The sequence below is a fragment of the Carassius auratus genome, chromosome 31 (assembly GCF_003368295.1).
Source record: "Carassius auratus strain Wakin chromosome 31, ASM336829v1, whole genome shotgun sequence".
In the NCBI taxonomy this organism is placed as follows: Eukaryota; Metazoa; Chordata; class Actinopteri; order Cypriniformes; family Cyprinidae; genus Carassius; species Carassius auratus.
This window is the reverse complement of record NC_039273.1, coordinates 19,338,562-19,363,473: the sequence shown is the minus strand read 5'-3', so window position 1 is coordinate 19,363,473 and position 24,912 is coordinate 19,338,562. Positions and strand designations below refer to the sequence as shown.

Here is a 24,912-nt window from a genome sequence, read left to right as displayed (position 1 = left end):
CGTAAGAGGAAAGACCACAGGGAATTATCAAATCAATTAACATCTAATTCCTAAACGAAGCTCTGCCCTGTGCCTCTGACCGCAAACTGCTCGGCTGCGTTATCGTCTGTGAGGGGATGTGCCCAGGCCACTTTCATACTGTTGGTGAAACACTCATCGCCTGAACGTGGTGCCCAATTAGATGGGAAATGCCACATCAGCAGATAGAGTCACTGATCTGACGGAGAGATTCTGGTCAGTGGCTCCATGGCTCTTTGTCTCTCCATCTGTTTCTGAGAAGGATGGGGAGTTTCTGAGATTTCATGGATCAAATGGACATTATAAAAGTAAACTAAGTTTGATTAAAGGACCAATGGGCAGGCCCACACAGAATGGGCATCCAAATAAGTCTGCAGAATCCAAACACGCATCTTTCACAAACTTCTACAACATCTAGAAATGCACAATTAATAAATCTAAAACTGAAATTTTTACATGGCTTGATTAGTTTTTTATATGTTAAGGTCTTGCTTCAATTTGCACTTATTTTATTTGTAACAGTATAATTTCACTGTAAAATTTTTGAAAAAGTATGTACTGTATTTATTTTACATTTGTTACAACTTTTATAATTAAGATGAACTAAAATTTGAATAAATTTGAATTTGAATAGACAGAAATAATACTATTGTCTAACTACTACAAATATTATTTTAGGACAAATTATTAATAGATTTATCTAACAGAAATATAGTGTACATGATATATATATATATATATATATACACACACACACACACATTTATTACGTCTATTTTTTATCATTAGCATTTATATATATATATGTGTGTGTGTGTGTGTGTATATATATATATATATATATATATATATATATATATATATATATATATAGAAATAAAATATTCATCTTGATTGGGTTCCAAAAAAATATTAAATTGAAAGAAGGCTAAGACACGTTCCAAGATCAATATAAAGTAAACTAAAAATAAATTTGAGTCCACATTAAAGTTCAGTTTTTTTTTACTTTGCCTGGATATCGAAACAGTAAACGGTCATCATATCACAGTTCAAATCCCAGTTGCAGATATGAAAAACATAACTGCAATATGACCCCCCCCCCAAAAAAAAAGTCTTATTCAAATGTGTTACTTTACAAAGAAACTGCAAAAGAGTGTGTGGGCCAGCCAATGTACCTTCCTACCATCATGAATCTAAAGCACTAGCGAGGGAGCGAGAAGACAGCAGGAAGAACTGAAACACTGTGGACTGCAGAGACTGGTGTGCTTTGATTGCGCTGGCTGATTGATCTTCTCATGAGATGAGGGACACAGGCACTGACAGGGCTTCTGAGTGTGTGCGTGTACAAGTAAGTGTGGGGCAGGTCCTGTCTGACACCAGGGAAATTAATCCCTCATTTATGTACCCGCAGTGTCAAGAGGCTGAGAGATGTTTCAGAGACATGGCTCTGTGCCAGGCGACACACTCTCCATCCACTAATGTCTCACTATACTGAAGGCTCTCTAACATACCTATAAAAATAGCACACACAATGAGAACTCCCTATTATAATTAAGTTCATATTACAAATTCAAATCACAATCATGCCTCGTGTCTATCTGAATGAAGTCATAGAACACTGTTGTTCTCTCCTGAGAACACGCGTTATCGTCTTGATCGCTCTTGGCATCGAACATACAAATTAGCGCAGCGCAAGCCCAGTCGGAAGAGAGTCAGATCATAGTTAAAACTGCATGCTGCTCTCTCCTCCGCACAGCTGTCTGCTACGGCTCAGCCTTCCCATCTGCCACTAGCGCAGTGCCCTGCTCTCAGCAACGCTGTAGCCGGGCCAGCCTCATTTCTTCTTCATTAACCGCCACTGACTTTAACAGGATTTATGCAAATAGAGCCGCAGGAGGTGAAAGATGACTGCTGGCAGCATTAGCTATTGCTTGTGCGACTCGAAAAAGAAGTTCCTCCAAAATCCCTTTCAGACAATTCAATCAGCAGCCATCTTGGGAATGCTCCTGGGCAGCTATATTTTCCATGTGGGTAACAATAGGCATACACCTGCTTGAAAAAGCCAAAATCTCCAAAAGTGCTGTCAAGATTGTTTCTACCTTACAAGTCTTTTTTTCTCAAGTATAACAAAGTAGTAATTGTAGACTTAAGTTTACATGCATACAGAAAATGTTCCTTGCTAAATAAAAGTAGTGTGTAAAAAAAATTGACCAGTACATACATGTGAGTGTAAATATCTTATGGCATGAGGGTCCTCAATATGATGTTACTTAATGTATATTTCATGCATGTCACAAATTTTGCAGACAAATGTTTTTTTTTTTTTTTTTACAGTTTTGTTAAAAGGTTTTTTTCTTAGAAATAATAAAATATTATGCCAAACTGCTTTTTTGTTTTCAAGAACTTCTAATTTTAATATTTTTTTCTTCATTATAATATCAGGACAGTAATATCATCCTGACTTTATAAAAAATAATAATAATTTGAATCATAGAAGAGCTGCATTTTTATTATATATTATTTTAAATTAAATTAATAGATGTGATAAAATTGTCATTTAATTGATTCATAGCTCATAGTGACATTTGTATGACCATAATACTAAGTAGGCAATTTAAGATTACGATGCCACATATATATCCCAACGAAGATGCAATGTATTCCCCAACATCTAATTTGCAAAAAAGAGGGTCAGTTGCACTTCCGTTTCATTGCCTGGGTGTCTTGTATACATTTTTTTTGACTCCTATGGAGCCTCTCAATGCGAACCCAGCAGGTCTTGAACATGGCCCGCACTTACAAAAGATGTGCAGCTTCGCTGTTGAACGCCAGCTGCGCTGTAACGGTGGACGACAGAAGCGCTGCTCCACTGTGGCACGCTAATAAACACAGATCTGACTTAAAGGCAGCTTTAATCAGAGATGCAATTTGTTCATTAGAAAATTACAAACAAGGCCACGGCGCTGACATGAGGGGGCACGATTAGTGCCGCTAATTACCTGATTCTTTCACTCCAGCTGAGATGCACAGAGAATGATCTCGCCCCCCACCCCCACGCGAGCTAGCGCTCTCCTTTACTCTCTCACTACGCATTCTTGTTTGTGACAAATTAAGGCCAAGTCAAACAATCTCTCCCACAGTGAAATGGAGGGGGGTCTTCTTCACATCACATCTTCTCATTCCCCCTCTCCACACATACACCACTTATTCATCACCCAATCCAAACTTTTCGGGGAGGGTTGATCGGGAAATATGGGCCTGTATGCAGATTGGTAGACTGCACTTCATTAGTTTCCTCTTAGCTTTTTTCTATCCCTTCTTTTGACAGGGAATAAGAAGAAGGTGGGAGAGTGAGATGGGGTAGGGGTTTTGGCTGGGGGGGGTACGTTGAGGAGATACAAATCCCTTCCCACTTCTTATCCTAATGATCTCATTTCAGCACACAGAAGAGCCTGGCTCTAATTGATGTCAAGTGCGTGCTTTCACTGTTAATCAAGGAGATGGCATCAAACGGGCTTTGAGTGGGTCTGAGTACTGATCTGAAGCCCTTCGTCCACAATACACCACTGCTGGACTCCAATTATACCAGTCCAGACGGCCGGCCAGACCCTACCTGTTTAATTGGGATAGCACGGCCACTTCCAATGCTGTCTGCGCGGCCATCCACCCCTTTCTTCTCCCTGTCTGGTTCGCTTCCCTTCCGAGACTGTGGGGGAGAAGACATCATTTTAGTCAAAGGCGAGCTAGCTGCTAATTGAGCCTAACTTCAGACTAGATCCAGTTTGGAGTGCAGGGCACACAACTTCAAAAGTCAAGGGGGTATAGGAGGGGTGATCTTGACCTTAATGTGACCCCCCACCCACAACTTCTTGAAAGCAAGACATGTGGTACATCTGCACTACTAAGGAGCATACAAGAACAGAAGAACAACAGTCTATCTCTCTCTCTCTTTATATATATATATATATATATATATATATATATATATACACACACACACATACACACACAATATTATGAGCAGGATACATACACACATACTCACACAAAGACTTTTGTGCAAGACGATTTTTAAGTTCTCATCAGAAGATGCTCCCCGAGGCATTACCAATATATTTATATTACACTTTCATTCAAAAGTTTTAGAAAATACTTTAAAAACAATAATACTGAAAAACATTATTAGAACCATTCTTTAAAACGTAATTGTAACATTACTCCTTTAGTGTCTAGTCTTTAGTATCACAAATTTTCAGAAATCATTCTAATATTCTGATTTGTTTCTCAAGAAACATTTTTTATTATTATGTTGACAACAGTTGTGCTGCTTATTTTTGTGAAAATGTGACTCATTTGTTTTTGTTTTTTGATGAATAAAAAGTTGGTAACACTTTACAATAAGGCCCCATTAGTTAATGTATTAACTAACATGAACAAACAATGAGCAATTCATTACAGTATGTATTAATCTTTGTTAATGCTAGTTAATGAAAATACAGTTCTTCAGTGTTAGCTCATGTTAATTCACAGTGTGTTAACTACTGTTAACAAGCACAACTTCTGATTTCAATACTCCATTAGTAAATGTTAAAATTAACATGAACTAAGATTAATAAATGCAGTAGAAGGATTGTTCATGCTCAGTTCATGTTAAATAAAGCAGTTAACTAATGGTAACTAATGAACCTTATTGTAAAAAGTTACCAAAAACTTCAAAAGAAGTGTTTATTTGTAATGTAAATCTTTTAAACATAAACTGTCTTTTTATCAATTTAATGCATCCAGCAGAATAATAATAATAATAATAATAATAATAAAAAAATCAGACCCCAAACTTATGAATGATAGTGTGTGTGAAAAAATAATAATCAAATGATTGTTTTATTTAAATATTAATTCATTTTGGTGCTGTATTCATTTGGTATGATAAGTAAGAAACTCCTTTAAACTGACTGCTGCTTCTGTCTCAAGTGTAATTTTAACATTAAACACTGACCGTAAAGAGGTTGGAACGTCGTTTGGACTGTTTGCGGACGGGCGTAGGGGTGTTGGCAGTTTGGGGTACATCGATACGCAGTTCCTTCTGACTGGTACTGGGAGTGGAGGGTACGGAAGAGGAGTAATCGCTTAAACTGCCCCCACCATTACTGGTCTGTAATACACACACAAAGCAAGAATCACATACAAAAGCAAGAAAATAATCTCACGTCAGGTTACAAAGAAACGCCACAAGCCTCCTGTTTTTCTGAGCCTCTCTAAGCCTCTCTAAGCTTGGCTGCACAAACACAGGCTCACTTGTACACTGCTAATGAGAAATCAATTAGGAATGAGCCATGTGGAAGAGGATTTACATCTGCGGTGGGAGCTAAATGATTTTTTTTTTTTTTCAGGTTTTAAGTGTTTCAGACTTACCTGGCTGATATGCACTGCAGACACAGGCGCTGCGCAGACGGAGGAGTGGCTTGGAGAATTGGGCAGTGACTTACAGGGTCCGATTGACAGCTGCGTTTTCTTCCGGGTCGCAACTATTTTCTGAGCCACTGAAATTACAAAGAAATGGAACAAGTCAGGGGAAATGTATGTATTATAGAGAAAGACTGTTGCAGTAAACGCAACCCTGGTTCAGTCTGACAGGTAAAGTAGTCCCTTCATTACCCCTCATGAGAGTGTATATGGAATCGCTAACCCAGACCGCCCCTAATTCGCCCATCACTCTCCTCCACAGAACGGCACCCGCACTGCTCTCAAAGCCTCCAAGGCCCATTATTTCAACATTTTCCCTCCTCTGTCCATTTCTCTTTTCCCTCGATGCTCTGCCCGCACCAGATAAAGTGCGTCGTCAGTCAATCGCTCGCCTCTGTCCGTATCGATCGTTTGACGGGCCTCGTGGCAACCTGCTCCCGGCCCGCGGAGAGATGTTCTACCGCTTCGTCATCTCGTGGCTAACGACATTGATCTCATCATGTGAAGAGAAGCTCACGGAGAAGAGCTCATTCTTTAACTCATAAATCCCTTAAAGCAGACACACACAGGGGAGGAGAAGAGTAGAAAGTGGCTTTTTATTCCCTATCAGACCTTAACAGTAACTCTTAAGTTGTGAACTGTCAATGCGAAATTGAAATTCGCTGATTAAACACTCCTCTCAACATAACGGTGTTTAAATTTGTTTTCCCTCGAGTCTCAAACAACTGCCCTCTAGTGTTCAGAAACTTCCTCAAGCCTTTAAACTGAAGTGGCTCTCAGGAGTCAGGAGTGAGTTAACGGTCCAAGTGCCCAGAACTCAATTACTCCAGCTCCCAATAAACAGGGCCGGCTATCATCCCGCTGTAAATGAAGTCATTGTTTTAATTGGACCTATTAAACGTCTTGAGTTTTAATGATGATTCCGTCATAAACATTTACCTTCAGGTGAGAGAGCACTGTACAAGGGCAAACGCCATGCTACTCTGCTAAAAACAAAAATCCCTCAATGCAATACTCCCATGCTCTCCTTGTCCCATCTGTCGCTCCAACGGAAACGCTGTGCAGCTGTGTTTATTTAGACTCGTCGCGACACGCTGCCACTCTAATCGGCTAATTATAATCATAAACGAGCAACTCCTCTCATTTAAAAGGAAATTGAGTAAAGAGAAGCAGCAAATAGCACTGACGAAAACTGTTAAGGGGCGATGACAAATACGTGTGCGCAATAGAGAAAAAGTTCTTAGAAATGCAATCTTTTTATTTAAATGATTTTAAATGAAAAAACGTTATATTATTTTCAGGGAAAGTTTAAATGTAATGAAACCAGTCGTGGTGTAATCTAAAAAATATTTAAAGCAATTTCCTTACACCTTGAATGGGTGAATAATAGTTTCCAAACCAATCACAGTTATGTTTTTAAGGTAAAAGCTTTTCTTGTACAAATATAATTCATTCTAAATTTAAAAAAAAATATTATAATTTGTGACTCTGTTATCACCCAGAATCTTTTAGAGAGATTTATAATGAGCAATCGTAATAAGTCAAGCCATTTAAGTATTATTGGACAATAGCACTGCAAGAGCATGGAGGAGGTGAGAGATATTATGTCCAGAGATCTCTCTCCAGACACCCCTGCTGTATTTTACTTTAAGTGTTAAGAGCAGTTATGATAAGACTGGGTTAAATATTTAAACTGCACAGCTAATACAATTTAACTTTGACTATCAATCTTGACTCCCCTCTGAGAGGCAGACATTTATCCTGCCGGAAACATTTCCCGTTTGATCAGATTTATGGCACCGCAGTCAGGAGAAGCAGAAGCACAGCCAACACAGAGCAGGACCATTCACCCCACTGGAGCGACTCTTTTTGTACAGATTTAGAGAACCGTGGCTACTATTACAGCCACTAAGAATAATTCCAGCTCTATAATATTAGAGATGTTCCGATACCCTTTATCTCTTCCCGATACCGATTACGATACCTGGGCTCAGGGTATCGGCCGATACAGAGTACTGATCCGATACCTGGGTGTGTATCTGTATATACAGCTGTATATACTACGAGCCCTGTGTAAATTGCTAGAATTATTTTATGGTGTGCTTCAGACTTATCCCTTAATAAAACATGAACAAATACATGGTGAACTACTGTATTTATTACATCTGACATGAATTTGACAGAAATATTATTTATTTTCTTAAGCAAAAAGAACTTCAATTGCAGCCAAAAATCCAACACTGCAAATTAAAAAAGGTATTTTAGTTTTACAATATAACTGTATAAAAAACTGCAACAAATAAGTCTAGGAATATAAAAAATGATATATTAATCAGATAATCTCTTTAAAACAAAATTAAAAAAAAACAAGCAATGGTCTAAGCATAATTATTATTATCAATAGAGACATATTATTATTACTACATAGAGACATAGCTAAATCTACTGTAGGCTACAAAAGTAGCTTAATATATTGTCAATTTACTCACATTAAACCAAACATTTATTTTGATGGGTTGCCATGAAGATCTTTGAGTGTCTGTGTTTATGATATGACAGTTTTCCCAAATGAAACAGTAAATTCTCATGAAGTGACGGTTTACAGTTTGTAATTTGCAGGAGTAATATTTAAATAGTATTTTGCAGTTTAATATTCACAGACACTAGTATATATATGGCTACAGTCTGGAGCCCTGCGCTTAGACTAACACGGAAGTGACTGAATGCAGCTGCGGGTACTGAATATACTCGAACTTACTACCGGTACTACAGAGACGCTGGTATCATCACTTTAAATTTTCAGCTCCGACTTGGTAGTGAAGTGGCAGTACTTGTGGCATCCCTAGTTGCCGTTTTACTGTCTGGTTGGTCCAGTCTGAAATACTGCTAAACAGCGGACATACTGCTAACCACTGATCTATAATATAGAAGCGGATTCACTGTCTGTTGGCAGTTTAAAATGCGATGAGCATATAGATCAGTGCTGCTAACGCGTTTACATTTCTTCTTCGCTGCTCTAAACAGGGGTTGCTTGTGGCAACACAGCACAACTTCCTGTGTTTGCAATATATTCTGAGTATTGAAGAAGAACCATGCAGCGGTTAAGCAAAAGCTAGCGGTCATAACTAGGTCTTGTTTAAGAAAATGGTATCGGATCGGTATATGGGTTCATGTACTCGCCGATGCCAGAATTTGTTGTGTTATCGGGTATATTTACGATACTAGTATCGGAATCGGAACAACTCTATAATAATATATTAGTGACACTTGTCAGTGGTTGAAATTAAAATGCTGCTTTTACTACAACAAATAGCAAATTATCCTGTTGTGATACTTTTTATTACATTATAATACATTCTGCTGCAGTTGGTGGAAATCAATAGCCAGGTTTCAATCCATGTATACAATCAATAATATCTGATTATTTTGGGGATGTCAAACTAAAAACACTGGATAAGAATCAATACAATAAATGAAAAATAAATAAAAATTCCCATCGTGTATAAAAAAACTTTTTATTTGGTAAGCAGAAATGTGAATTAACTATGATGGAGACACATTTACCAAATAAATTATTATGGAACCACATGAGGGTGAATAAATGAATTTGAGCATAATATTTTGATATAAATTACTTATAAATTATTTATTTCCCCTAAAGTGAACATTTTGTTCTGTTGATTTATATATATATATATATATATATATATATATATATATATATATATATATAAATAAAACAAACACACACACACGTTTGTTTTTCTGAAAAGTGGGGACATCCCATAGCCGTAATGGTTTCTATACTGTACAAACTGTATATTCTATGGCCTTACACCAACCCTACACCTAACCCTTACATGAAACTTTGTGCATTTTTACTTTCTCAAAAAAACTCGTTCTGTATGATTTATAAGAGTTTTGAAAAATGGGGACATGGGTTACTGGGGTTGGGGTCACTTCATCAACAGCGATATTGTTGACTTGATTGCAAATAAATTCACAAACACTATTTAACTGAACAGAGATGACATCACTGAATTCAATGATGAACTGCCTTTAACTATCATTTTGCATTATTGACACACTGTTTTCCTAATGAATGTTGTTCAGTTGCTTTGACGCAATGTATTTTGTTTAAAGCGCTATATAAATAAAGGTGACTTTGACTTTGACCTGTGTCATACCCATGTCATTATACAAAGTTGTGTCCTGATATGTCACAAAAACATGCACGCACACACACACACACCATTCCAATTATGATTTACGCACATATCTTTTGATTTGTACTACCAGATAATCATCAGTTTGCACTAATAATCCACTGTCATGGCTCATGACCCTGCTCTGATTTACTGCCCATGGGGCTGTGTTTATTCATTCACTCAATTATACTTCATCGAGGTCAACAGAATAGAGAACCCTGCTGAACAAAGACTTGGACCCCCGACTCTGCAACCCAGGTTGTGACCTCTCTTCTAAACGCTGAGCTGATACAACAGACTGACCTTTATTCTCCACCCCCAGAGAGAAATGAGGAAACAGAGAAAGAGACTACATCGTGCAACGTATGGATGGACAGAACAGGTAAGTGGAACTAAATGAAGACACAGGTATGTTTATTAGGCTGCTGCTGTCAGAGCGGTTAGCAGCAGTGTGTTATAAATATTAGCTAATGAGTCGGAGGAGAGCGAGGCAGATGAGCCAGGAATCTTGTATAAAAGGTCAAACAGCTCCTGCACTTACTGTTCAGTAATTAGACCTGATTCACAAGACACACAATACACACTTGTGGAAACACAGACCGCATCCACATGAAACACTACCATTTTACCTGGCAAACGCAGGGAGTTGAAGCCTCAAGTGATACAGTGATAGTTACGTCACGCTGACAGCTTATTTCACAAATGTACACACACACTGGAGTAATGGCTGCTGAAAATTCAGCTTTGCATCACAGGTATAAATTACAGGTTAAAATGAATTAAAATGAAAGAAAGCCATTTTAAATCATAATATTATTTCACAATATTACAGCTTTTACTGTAATGTGGCCTTACTGAGCAACATATAAAAAAATAACAAAAATCTGACCCCAAGATTTTGAAACTTTCTTTTTTTTTGGAAAGGTATGAATATAGTACATTGTTGATTCTTGCTCATTCATAATATTTTAATTAATGTTAATTAACAAAACTCCATTCAAAGTTAGAAACTTATTAGTATATAAAGAAATTCACATTCACTTAGTTTAAATTCTAGTTTTTGTTATCTAACTAATCTTAACAAAATTAACCTAAAATTAACGTTGTAATGTTTTTCCAAATATTTTTCCAAATGGTGGTTTAGGACCCAGAACACCTGGTACTTAAAAAAAACTATTGTACACTTCGGTTATTACTTCCAAATACACTTATAAAAAACTCTGATGTAGTATTAGCAAATATTCAAGCAGCAACAACAACTTAACGATTAATCTTCAACACAAACTCTATAACATTTACAATCAAAGTAATAGTCAAACCATAGGGGTCCATGAAAGAGATACTGATAGAAATAGAGAGATTGAGAAGAAAGAAAGAGGGGAAGTGCACAGCAGACCTCGTTAGATGTTAGTGTATGCTAAGAAAGCTCTACATCCTCACTCTGACACTGTGACAAGGCAGCTGGCGTGAGGGGAGGAATGGGGAGGGGGGTAATTAGGATAATTAAATTAGCACGCTGATGGACGCAGGCAGGGGAGCTGTCAGGACCCCTCACCTCTACCGAAGAACCCCTGACAAACACATTCACACACTCTGCAGGCGTAGAAATACACACGTCCACAAGCACTCTCAGAGCTGTGGACTCTATTTGAACAGTAGGCACATATAGGAAAGCACAAAACGCACGTAAATACACACACACACACACACACACGACCTACTGGAGTAAACCCTCAGCTGACCCTGACCAAATAAATTGGCAAACTGGCCATCTCGTAAACACTTTGTTACATAAATCTAATGCAGATAACTACTGCACCAATTATTTTTAATGGTTAATGTTCTTGTTATTTGCGTGCTGGCATCTCTGTGATTCTGGGAAAGCAATGCAACTCGCTCGTCTGCATTATTTGATTTATGGCAACTCGGGTCATTATATTATTGAATGCTCAACCAAAGACAATTATCATTTATTAGAGGCAAAAGGCCATGATGAGCCAGAGCCCTGTTCTTAAACATGAGCTAACTTGTATATATATAGACTTTTGTCCCATTAGGAATTAGGAATTTGAGAGAGTAATAACTGATTGTGACAGAAAGTAAACCAGGGTGATCAAACATCGATAAAACTGCATTGCAAATCAATGGGCATCACATGCTTTTATGAAAAAAAAAAAAAAAAAAGAAAAAAAAAAATCTATTGTCCTGTTAAACTGCACTTTCGTTAATACTCCACTGAATCTCTCAAATCAATCGAGAAGACGAACGAAGCAGAAGAAAAAAATCATCCTGGTATTTACAACGATAGTGTATCTCATTTTACTTCTGTAAAACATGTTTAACAGAAAATATGGCATACTTGTAGAAAAAAATGGAAAAGAACAACCATATATATACATATATATAATGTTAAATGTATAATACCATATTACCTCTCTTTAGAATACTAGAATGACACACAAATATTTTTTTGAAGAAAAACAAATGAACAAAAGATTATATTTAAATGTTATATCTTATTTTTATTATCTTATCTGTTTATTTGATATTATAATTATACATATTTTTACAGCGTCGCTCTTTTGCAAAATGCACACCTCTCTGGTAAAACAGCTGTATTACGCTGTGTTGTACAATAGATATGTTATATATATTTTAACAAAGTCAGACTGGATTTTTTATCTTTCCGATTTATACACTAAGATACTAAGACATTGTTCATGTGTAATATAATTATGGAGCCAAACAAACTTAAGATCAGTCCATACTGTTTCATTTAATTTCTGTTTGAGATGATCAACTTAAATATCAGAGCCTGTAAATCTGCAGTGAGCCGATGATTAAAACTCTTTAATTATGGTCACATGTGTAGTTATGACACCTCATGCATTGCTCTGATGCCAAAGTAGGCCCAAATCAGGCAAACAAAATGACACGAGTATACGCACGTGCACACACACACACACACACACACATACACCCACACCCACCTCTGGGCAGTTGCAATGGTATCAATGCAACACAAAACATTAAAATAATCATTTTGGTACTCATCAATAAATTCCAGTACAGTGGATAATTAGAATGCATGATTAATTGAGGATAATTAAACGAGAGATGCGAGGAGACAGCGTCAGTAATGATCAGGAATTTAGCCTTTTCTTGCTCTCATTTAGTGCTTCTGATGAGCTTGGCCATAATACAGACATGCGCACACACACACACAGTTAAATTACAGCGGTCTTGGCTGGAAGATAATAGCTGCGCGTTTAGATTTGAAATCTCCGTCCTGGATGGAGCACTGAACGCTTCAGCCTGCCCAACCCCTCCGAAGAGCTCCGTGCATCAGCCAGCCAGCCTCACGCAGACACATGCATGTGCAAATACCGGAAACACACGTAATGCCACATTACAAACCAAACCAATGTGTCCATATAGAAATATACAAATAAGATACAGTTAGAAAAAACGTGCAAACTTCAAAACGATAGATATTACTGTTCAAAAGTTCAATGAAATATAATGGAATTGTGATACATTTTCTCAGAATTAAAAAAACAAGCATTTTGATGTACAAATGTAAAATTCAATTTACCAAACTTTCATTGTTCATTCAGAACACGGGAAACTGTTTATGGTTTAATGTGGTGGATTTATTATAAAGTAAAACTTTGCTGGCTATAGTGATGATATATCAAAAGGGAATTCATTTCTTGGGGTTTTAGATGGATTTCAACTTAATCTTATTTATTTTTTTTACTACACACGTGTATTATAACTTTATGGTACTAAGCATTTAACACAATATACACTCGAAAACACTTGAAAGATATTTAAGCCACAAAGCACTTGCCAGGAAAATAAATATAAATATGATAATAAACATAGCTCAAATGGCACATCTGTCAAAACATACTAGAAACACAATTTTCCAACAAGGAAAAAATGTCCATAAGACCTCCACTGATTTTTTTAAATAATAAAATCTTCTAAAATGAGCCCGATTTCTTACCATCTTGTGCCCTCTAGTGGAGCACATGCCTCAAAGGCTCCATCTCTCCTGACATAACACTACGCCTGAAACGGTTAATGAAGCTCTTTTAATCTTACTTCTCAAAGTGTCCTAGCAAAAATCCAGCACACAGAACACGGCTATCTCTATACCTCACAGAGCAATGCAAGGCGAGATGGGCCATTTAGCCTGTAATTAAGAGTTGATTAAGCCAGATTGGGTCAGCTATTCAACAGCAAAGTCACCTTGCATATTCTGCCTCCTGCTCATTATTCTGTAACCCACATAATGTGAAAGAAACAGTAATCCAAGCATGCACTGTTATGACCGGTGCTGAAATGACTCTAATTTAACACATACAATTGACACATCTGAGAAGAATGCTAGATTTAGGTGTTTGTTTACGTGTTTAAATTCAACTTTGCCAGTAGATGAAAACTCTTTTAACGGCAAAAATGTAAAGCGTACACTTTAAACTATTTTGGACAGTACGAAAAGACTCACCATCCTGGAAGACGCGCTCCACGTTGAGGCCATAGGTAGCACAGGTCTCGTAATATGTGCACCTCTTCAGGTCGTTGGACAGTTTGCGAGCGCGGGTGTCATCGATGACGCGAGGGTTAGCCGCACTGATTGCATCTGCCAAATGGTCAGGACGGGACAAAGAAATGTGAAACTATAAATGGTCTGAATAATTCATGTTTTAAAAAAATCATTACATCAAATGAGAGAGGCTTCATATTCATCCAAAAAACAACAACAAAAACTTGTGGACTTAGTAAATGATCTTCCATTAATTAGAGTGTGGCACCCTCTAGTGATCATATAACGAAAACACAAGTAGTATGAAAGTTATATTTTTTGTATTTATTATAAAAAAAAAAAAATAATAATATATATATATATATATATATATATATATATATATATATATATATATATGCATTCAAAATTTTGGGGTCAATCAACTTTTGTAAAGAAAGTAATATTTTGCATTAAATTGATCAAAAGTGACAGTCATTTCACTATTTCACTACAAAAGGCATTTATAATGCTACAAAATATTTTATTTTAAACAAAAACTGTTTATTTGAGCATTCTATTCAATAAAGAATCCTGAAAATGTATCAGGGTTTTCATGAAAATAGTCATTCAGAATATTAGAATGATTTCTTAAGGATCATGAGTAATGATGCTGAAAATTCAGCTGTGCCATGACACAAATAAATTCTATTATAAAATATATTAAAATAGAAAACAATTATTGATATCAAATAAATGCAGCATCGGTAGAATTACAGACTAAAAAAAAAAAAAAAAAGACCAACCCCAGATTTTTCAACAGTAGTGCATATATAAAAGATCGATAAATAATGCCATACCGCAATGTGTTTGTGAATTGTAAAAATAATTAAACTGATCAACAATCCCTGATACGTTGAAGGAATTTTTGTATTCTTTTCTTTCTGAATTCTTTTCAATTTGTTGCCAAGCCACTGGAGAATATGGCCTTGAATTGTGAGTTGCTGTCATATGATATATCCACCCTATATACAGTACTCACCCTGAGTTCCCACAAGCACCAGGGGCACCTCTGCTGTGTTTCGGTAGTTGGCCATACGACTATAGTAGTGGTAGACCGTCTGAAAGCTGATCTCATCTTCCAGACTGAACACAAAAATCACCGCATCCACCCACAACGCAAACTAAGAGAGAATGATTGAGAGAGGGGGAAGAATTCAGAAACATAATGCAAAAAAACATAATGATTCTTTGTTTAAAATAGGCTAAACATATTTCATATTTCCCTATGATATTATTATTGTGACTGTTAGCTTGTGCACTAGCAAGGGCTTTGAAGCACTACATATCGGGTCACAGATGACTCCGTTAGCGGTGATGTGATTATAAAGAGGTATTCATCAGTTATCATCAACATTCCCATTATGCATCTTATTTGTAGCTGTCCTAAAAATACAGTGTTAATGAAATATTGAAAATGTGCTATACAGTAAGTGAATATATGATACAACCAATGGATTTTATGGTTAATTCCGGGAATTTTCATAAAAAGTGCACTGAAACTGCTCTGAGAGCCTCACTGCTCAGTGCACTTACTGAACTAACATATTGACACACACCATCAAATTCATATTTCATAGAGCATGAGAAAGAGGCACATGAGACTTCCTGTTTGCATTTTATGACCAACAGAGAATCAGTTTGTCTAAACAAATGTTATCTACCTCATGTAAACCCTATTACGTCATTGTTTTCCACTCAGCCGCTTTGTTCAACAAAATGAATATCCTCTGTAAGGAAATCTCAATTTTGTGAAACCCTTGTGATGTTTTGTGATGTATTTGTGGCTGTACTTCCTACCTGAGCCTCCGGAGGTCCCCCTTCATCTCTGATTAGGAGGAGGAAACTTTGTCCATCCACTACAATCTCCTTTTTAAAACGTCCTCCTGTCCAACAAAAGAAGCCAATCAATTTACATAGTTTGATGATTCTAAGACATCCACTACTTCTACAGTGAGATGATTGGAGGACTGTTGATTGAAATGGAAATGGAAAAGGGCATGTGTATCATTTTGTTATTTTCTAATTATTTATGGGGGGGGGGGGGGTAATTTGTTCTAAAAATCAGAGTTCAGAACTAGTAAATATACAAAAAGTGAGAACTTATAAAATCTTTAATGATTTAGTTCTGGTATTCCTGTATAAGATCGACTGCTGCTGCAACTTTGTGGAAGCTCCTTTTTCAGAACTGACAGTTAATGTATGAGTTATACTTCACGTTTATAGAATATTTGCTAACACTCATAGTGTACTTACTTAACGGTTGTTCTTAAGACAATTTCTAGATACAAATACACATTATGAATTTTGACAGTAGTATTTCATGAAAATGTGATTTATTATAAAAATGATTACATGTTAAGTAATTAGTGCTCTCTGCTTGACCTTCTTTGCTTTCCAGAGAAAGACAAATAATGCCTGAATCAAAAGTATTTGAACCCAATGACTAATTAAGTGTTCCCGCTGTAATTCGTTTTCCAAACGTCCAGTCTAACGATGGCTGGAGTGGTAAAGGTCAAAACGTCTAGAGTTAACTTGTGACCTATGCCCTATGTGAGATGAGAGCGGCGGTCAGAGATCAGAGGACAGAGAGACTTCTCTCTATCTTTCTCTCGGGGGAAGAGGGGAGGGCAACTGTTGGCTGATTTGCTGAAGCGTAAGAGGATCAGAGGGGATTCCTGGAGATGTTAGAGGGTCTTATTGCAGCTCTACACTGCTAATCAGCTTGTGCACCGCAGACCTGAGAGACCTTCACTCTCGCTTTCATCGCCTGAAAGGACATTCCAAAGTCATCTAGGGGCATGACCACTCAAACATGTTCAACTTTTACCCTTCACCTCTGACCTCCAGTTGTGTATCCCCATGATAACCAACAGAGACCAATAAATCATACAGAGAGAGACTGGAAAGGACTGATAATGGGTTTGATGGCCATTTACCCTATTTTACTCAATACTATTTTTTGATTTATCAGGTCTGATCGGTAACAGTGGTGTATCTACAGGTTAGAAATAACGCTAGCACTTTATTTTACAGTCCTGTTCCTCATGTACATACTATGTGCTTATTATAGTAATTACAATAACTATGTAATAACTAGGTACTACCCCTGAACCTACCCCTACCCAATGTAGTTACCTTGTATTACCAGAACTTTCTTAGATAAATACACTGTAAATACACTATAAGTACATGTAAGTACACGTACTGTAAAATAAAGTGCAACCGAAATAACTTATAATTTTATAATGTAAATATTTTTTGTAGGTAAGAAATAATTGGTAACAAACTTGCAGCATAGACACACACACAATATATTAATTAAAATTAATTTCTAGATGATATTTATTTTGGCTTTAATGTATCAATGCAATAAAAAAAATATTTTTCTTCATAATATAACACTACTTTTCTCACAGTTTAAATGAGTTTGCTTTGTTTTAATGGGGCACCTTGTGATTTTTCTAACATATTGGTGTTATATCTGGGTGGGGGTTGATTATTTTCTATACCCACTGTAAATATAACCGCTATTCTATATTGGTTCTGCATACCTGTATAAAAACACAGCAGCAAAAATCATTAAAAAAACCTCTAAAAAAGATTATAGTTCTTACACTAGAAAGTGTATGTATGTGTGTGTGTATATATATATATATATATATATATATATATATATATATATATATATATATATATTATTTTTAATACAGCAGTCGCAACTATTACAGTTAATGCAGCACTGCCATAGTTTTTTGTCACTGCCATAGTTCTCTTCCTAAGAGACACATTATGTTTTTAAAGCATAGCCACTTTAACTCAATTGAGATGACGACATGATGGAACACAATGTTTCTTGCTTTCAATGATTCTAACAGCTTTATCTGTTTCAGTCTCAATTCCAACTTTCCCTCTGTCTGGATGACTAGAGTTTGAACTCTGCTTCTCCACTGAACAAAACATGTGAGCAATAATGTGAATGTCAAAGTTCATGTGCTCTACAAAAGTCGCCAGGTTTGGTTGAAAACGAAGAGTGAGCGAGTTGTTCGGGTATGTCTGTTAGACTGGAGGAGATGGCAAGCTTTTCCGTAATGACATGGTTTGTCTTTTTGCATTATGAAGGATAAGGAAGCAGAGCAGCATCAGGACAGCTAATACTCACAATACAGTCTGGACCCAAATATATATATATATATATATTTATTAAAGACGTAGAGAGAGAGAGAAGTGCGCAGCGAGTGAAAGATACACACCCATTGGTTAATTCTCTCTCCATGGAGTTAACCTCAGCTGAGTAAAAACATACTCGGATTGAAAGTCTCTGGATGCATTGAAGCTTAGCTCATCATCAGAAACTCTCAGAAAAAAAGTTTTTGCTAGAACGTACAGTTCAACAACAGTCTAACATCCTGTCTTGATGGATAGAGACCCGCAGTGCAGTGGTGTCATTGGTGGTTTACTGAGGAAATGAATGACATGGAAGATGGCAGAACTACAGTGGCATCAAGAGAGGAGTAAGAGTGGAACCTCCTGTCCTGTGGCTTGATCTGCTTAAAGCTTTGTGACGAGTCAAGAGAAGCAATGTGGAGTAGATTCTACTGGAAGTAGAGAGCATCTAAACAGAAACATGATGAAGAATATGTTGTTGCACAAGCCACAGAGGGGAGAGTCCACCTTCTCTACTCTCTTGTACTATGACAGACCTTCCCCAAGAAGAAAATGAGGTTACCTGCATCCACGTCAGCTAGTTAAAGAAGCGGCCGAGGAAAAAGAGAATAAACAAAACTCAAATCAAAAAGCAGCCAAGCTAAACATGCACAGTCAGTTAAATTAAATTAAACACAGCAGGACAAAAGAGAGAGAGAAAGAGAGAGAGAGAAAGAAGCGACTTTCATTCATTCTATTGGCACAGGTCCTTCTTCTGTGCCTGCGGGTCCTGAGTATGATGCATCAGAACAGACTGATCAAAAACATCTGCTCTGAGGACACGGACAGGTCAATACAGTTGATTTACAGTACGGTCTGACATGAAAGGGCACGTACTATCACACACACTTGTATAATGCAGGCCAGCTGAGTACTGAGGTCAGTGAAGTAACACGTTTTAATTAAATATTAATTAATTAATTAAAAAATAGATTAAACTTTTAATCTAAACCATTTAAACATACAATTTAATTTAGCCATTTAAACATACAATGACTTGAACACACTTCTTCAATTAGGAGCAATTTTTTTATAATTCATTTTTATTTTTTCTAAGTACATTTTAGAATAAAACACTATATAAAAAAGGTAATTAAAAATACATATAATTAATAAAAAAAAACAATATATATATATATATATATATTAGTGCTGTCAATCGATTAAAAAAAATTAACTAATTAATCGCAAATTTTTTTTAAAATTAATCGCGATTAATCGCAATTAAAAGACTGAAACTTTTTGGATATGTAAATGTAAAATGTAAATAATTAATGTAAACTCAAGACAAAGAAACTATTTAAATTCAAAATATGATTGTTTATTGGAATTTTTGTTTAACTTGTAACTTGATTTTCTCATGTAAACAACATACCTGCAATAAACCATCAATTTCCTCCAAATTAACTGTTGGCTTGAAAGCCATATTTATTACAGAAATAAAAACACAGGCATGTAAGTACCATTTGAATTTCAAAACAATCAATGCCAATAAAAAACAAAAATGATTTCCATGTTGAATTCTAAGTGGACTGCAAAAAAATTCCAAAGTATAGTCATTGCCAGTGCTTTAAGTGGCCAGTACGCACAGGTACTCAGTACCGCCACTTCCAAATATAGCTCTTGAGCGTACCGCCACCTCTCCGTGCGCCCAGAACGTGCTTGTAGCGTACCGGTTCGCTCATTTGGACATCTGTTTTAATAGAGGTTTTAATCTTTTACCTGCACTGCCGATTTTCAGACCGCCCTTCACAATGCAAGCTTCCTAATTCATCCCACCCAGAGCAGAAACTACATTACCCATTCACCCTTAAGTTATACAAGTGAATAGTGCATGTGTCGCTTTCCCACTGTTAAGTGTCAACAACTCAACGTGGCCGGAGAAGGTGTGTGAAACTCGTTGTGAGTTATACTAAAGCAAAATCTTGAGTATTTATTGTCTGATAAACATTAAAAACTGTCTGCGGAGGTTGAGTCGTCCTGCAGCCCCCGCTGGCTGTTCATTGGCTGCAGCATCTTTTTTCTAAGTTCTAAAAAAATACCTTAGACGGCAAGGCACAAATTTAGATATTCATTTATCTAATTAATCTATAGCCTATGCACAAAGACAATATGATCTTTTTGTTTTAAAGCTTGATGAAGAGAGAGAGCGCAAGTTGCTGCAGCTGAGGAGGACAGTGATGCACGCGTACAGGAGTGATTGACAGTTCGCGGCACTGTGTACAAAAAAATACTCCGCTACACAATTATTTGTTATTTTCGTTTAAGCTTATTAACGTTAGCGTTACAGAAAGGTCTGATTTACGCACTGTTACAGTCATTGTTTTTTTTTTTTTTTTTTTTTAAACAATGACATTTGAGTTCATGATTTTAATGTTGCTGTTTCTTGTGGCAGACTGAATGAAGACTAATGTTTCTTGTGTCAGACTGAAGAGTAATCCGGCAGAGTTTTATACTGAAACTTTCCGTCTAAAAGTCCTTCCTTGGTCTTATCCATATTTCTTTGCACGTTGAACACACATAGGCCACAACTGAAAATAAAAAAAAACTGCAACCGCGTTAATTGCGTTAATTTTTTTTAACGCGTTAAATATTTCAAATTAATCGAATGCGTTAACGCGCTAATTTTGACAGCACTAATATATATATATATATATATATATATATATATATATATATATATATATTAGGGGTGTAACGGTTCACAAAATTCACGGTTCGGTTCGATACGATACACTGATGTCACGGTTCGGTTCGGTTCGGTTCGATACGTTTTAGATACAGCAAAATGTAAAAACATCTCAACTTTTCAGAATGCCGCAAGCGCACCGCGGGTCATGTGACAAGAACCAACCAATCAGCTTCATCCTTTCCCGTAACAAGGTTGAGAGCTCAGCCAAGATGAAGGAACAGCTGATCATAGTTGTATATGGATTGCAATTTTGAAATAAATTCAGTAGCAGAGCTACTGCAAGCGATTTTTAGAGCTGCAAATCCATTTATCCTTCGCTGAAATTTCCGCGTCTCATGGAGAGAGCACGTCATTGTTGCTTAGCAAAGACAGACGCCTCATGAGCGCTTCTGCCCGAGCGCTTTGGAAAGGAGGAGAAAGACGCGCTTAGCGTTTTCCATGCGTTTTTAGGCACGATATGTGAACGGCCCCTAAGGCGCTCGCTCACTCAGCACGCGCTGAAGGCTCGTTGCAAAATGTCTAATGCATTTAACAGACCAGAAATATAAGATCCTAAAATAACCAACAGGTCTGGTGTTTGGGTTGGATTCCCTGTAAGCTATAGTGTCTAAATGCTGCAGGGATAGTTTGCTGCGTGCATGTTTCTCCTTTTTTTCGTCTTTTCCCAGATAGTACTGACGCATATATCCCAGATATTCCTGCTGGTTTTTTTTTTTTTTTTTTTTTGTAATCCCGCTGGTGTACCCTGTCATGTTGCAGATGCGACATACCGTTGTTTTTTTATCCACCACTCTCTTGCCATCACCATTATAGCTTAAAGGGAATCCAAAGTGCACCCAAACACCAGACCTGTTGGTTATTGGAGGATCTTCTCATTTCTAGTCTGTTTAACGCATTGGCTATTTTGCAACGAGCCTTCAGCGCGTACTGAGTGAGCGAGCGCCTGCTGAGTAGCCTAACATAAACATATAAGATGGTGTTTTTTTCTTCTTCGGGAGTGTCAGGGGCGTTGCCTGTTACGTTGTTTGGGTTATTGGGCTACCTTGTTGAACGCATATCATTATATTTCTTTCTCTCTCTTTTTTTTTTTTTCAAATATAATTAATTACTCCAACGAACCGTTCGGTATACATAATGCGTACCGCGTACCGAACCGAAAGCGTCGTACCGAACGGTTCAATACGAATACGCGTATCGTTACACCCCTAATATATATATATATATATATATATATATATATATATATATATATATATTGTTTTTTTTTTTTTGAGAAAAGTAAAGCTTATGTTAAATTGTATTAATATTTGAAAACTACTTTTGTGTGCCAAATCAGATTCATGTGGTGTAGTGACATTAAAAGTGTAATGGAAATTGGTTTTTACTTTTTACCTAATGTAATGTATACACCACATAACATTTATTAGCTTATTAAATTTTAGCCCAAGTTAAAATTTCTAAGAACTTGTCAAATGTATATATATATATCATATATCTATATATATATATCTATCTATATATATATATCTATCTATCTATCTATCTATATATATATATTTTTTTTTTTTTTTTTTATATATATTCTTATTTGCCACTGACCCATTTAACAAAATTGGAAATACAAAGTAGAAACTAGTTTGTGTAGATTTTACGGTTTGCAACTAGTTAATCTCGATTTTACTTGGAAAAGATTCAATGTCTAAATTTGATATTTCACATTGATAAAAGTGTTATTTTTCACGCCACAAGGGCTGGTCTGCACAATTGCACCAAACTGCAGATCCCAGCAGAGCCGCATTTCTACATCAAACATGATTGTGGCGGCTTAAGCAAAACAAAAAAACGTTTATCTACCCATATGGGGTGCTGGTTTTGAAATGGTAAAGGCTGAGTCTGGACTGAGACCACAGGGTCTGCAGGGATTTTTCTTTCTTCTTGCGTAAACATACACACGCAGTCACACAGTTGGCCTTGTGATAATATCTCTTAATGAGCTCTGAGAATGTTTCTATTCATGTAGTATGTGTGATAGAAGAAGGGGGCGGTGCAAAACCCATGCGGCCGACTACTTTCATTGCAGAGGATGCAGTAAAAATCTGCTCCAGCTCTACTTAGTGGTTTCGAGGTTGGGGTTACTCTACCAAAGCTAGGAAACACTATTTTTAAACCCAGAATAGTAAATCTTAAAAAAAAAAAAAAAAAGTAGGAAAACATTTATGCGGTAGTTTTACTGGAATGTAAATTAGGAAATTAAAATCACAGCTTTATGATGCTGAAATGTGACATAACGTCACTGCAAATCTGAGTTCAGCTGAACTTCTAACATCAATGTGCTGGCCTCAAACGTCAAAGATTTAACCGTGTTGCTTAATCTTAGCAAGGCACATACTTCAACGGTCTCTGATGTCGCGCTAAGTTTCCTTTGGCAATCTGTGCTATAATCCACTGCAGCAAACAGGCAATTGACATTTCTGGGGGATTTCTTTCTTCCAGGGCCATTTCCTGGTTGACCGCTGGTATGCAGTGGCTTGAGTTTTATACGATAAAGTGCAAAGGAGAGGACGAGACATGATTAGTGCCCGTCGGCCTGCTAACTGCCCTCTTCTGTGACCTCATGCTCTCTACGGGACCCCCAGGCATGCAGATCACTGCAGTTAAGAACAATTGCACTAAATGTCACTTAAACTAATTGCGATCTTTAAAGAAAAGCCCTGATTTTTAAATGAATACCTGAATTTAATAAACCCTGCTCATTGAGGGAGCCATTTGAAAGGCCAATTTAACATGTCTACATGATAACAGTTATAAAGGACATGAAATATTGACACGGGGAGCTTTTGAAAGCACATCCATGCTCAGGGACGAGAACATATTGTGGTGGTCTGGCAGTGTGCCTTGAATGTTCTCAATTATACATAAGAAGTATAACAGAGTCCTCTGGCACAACTGTACCATACTAACAGCAGGTGTGCGGAGAGAGAGAATAAGAGAAGGAGAGAGCTGAAAGAAAAAAATTGAAGTGCATCTAGGCTATGCCTTGGCAGTACTGAAAAGAGAAGAATATTAACTGTATTTACACATAACTTCAAGACTTTAACGGGATCTAAGAACAGAAGGACATACATTCACCATTGTAAAGCCTTTCAAAAGCATTGAAGTGAATAATACAAACGGTTAACAATACTAAACAAGATAAATGCAGTGAGAGATATAACAAAGGCTTTAAAAGGGTTTTCATATTTCACCTGCCCATTTGATAGCAGAACACCTACCTTCAGGGCTCTCTTCCTGCACATACGTCCCTGTCAGGTACCTGTGCACCAGGGCAGACTTTCCACTGGCCAAGTTACCCACAATGCCCTGCACATACACAAAGAATTATTAGGGGTCCCATTTATGATATACTGGCATGTAAAAAGACAGTGTCTCACCTTAGACCTGAAGCAAGTACTAATACATTTACATTTATTCATTTAGATGACACTTTTATCCAAAGCAACTTCGAATTTCTATATATGTCAGAGGTCACACATCTCTGGAGCAACTAGGGGTTAAGTGTCTTGCTCAGGGACACATTAGCCGCATTTCCACTGTCGGGCCAGTGCGAGCCAGGGCTTAAACCGGGCCGGGCGGGGCTCATAGCCTCGGGCCAGTAGCACCGAGGCCAGAGTAGCGCAGGGTTTCCACAGGGGAGCTTGAAGCTCCGCTGCTCGTCACTAAAACACGCCCTT

At 37.0% G+C, this 24,912-nt stretch overlaps 1 protein-coding gene across 4 annotated transcripts in view; it reads right to left on the bottom strand.

Annotated features, from left to right (window-relative positions):
• The window catches only part of LOC113050743 (arf-GAP with GTPase, ANK repeat and PH domain-containing protein 1), a 155,213-nt gene that overhangs the window by 47,995 nt on the left and 82,306 nt on the right, over positions 1 to 24,912 (bottom strand). For 2 of the 4 annotated variants that reach the window (XM_026214013.1, XM_026214011.1), the window contains 8 exons: positions 24,454 to 24,541; positions 19,013 to 19,027; positions 16,084 to 16,169; positions 15,266 to 15,407; positions 14,206 to 14,340; positions 5,431 to 5,558; positions 5,015 to 5,170; positions 3,632 to 3,724 (listed from right to left, as the gene is read on the bottom strand). In XM_026214013.1, the coding sequence (XP_026069798.1) occupies positions 3,632 to 3,724; positions 5,015 to 5,170; positions 5,431 to 5,558; positions 14,206 to 14,340; positions 15,266 to 15,407; positions 16,084 to 16,169; positions 19,013 to 19,027; positions 24,454 to 24,541 (843 nt within the window). The remainder of the gene's footprint in view (positions 1 to 3,631; positions 3,725 to 5,014; positions 5,171 to 5,430; positions 5,559 to 14,205; positions 14,341 to 15,265; positions 15,408 to 16,083; positions 16,170 to 19,012; positions 19,028 to 24,453; positions 24,542 to 24,912) is intronic. The other 2 variants (XM_026214014.1, XM_026214012.1) reach the window with 1 other exon arrangement.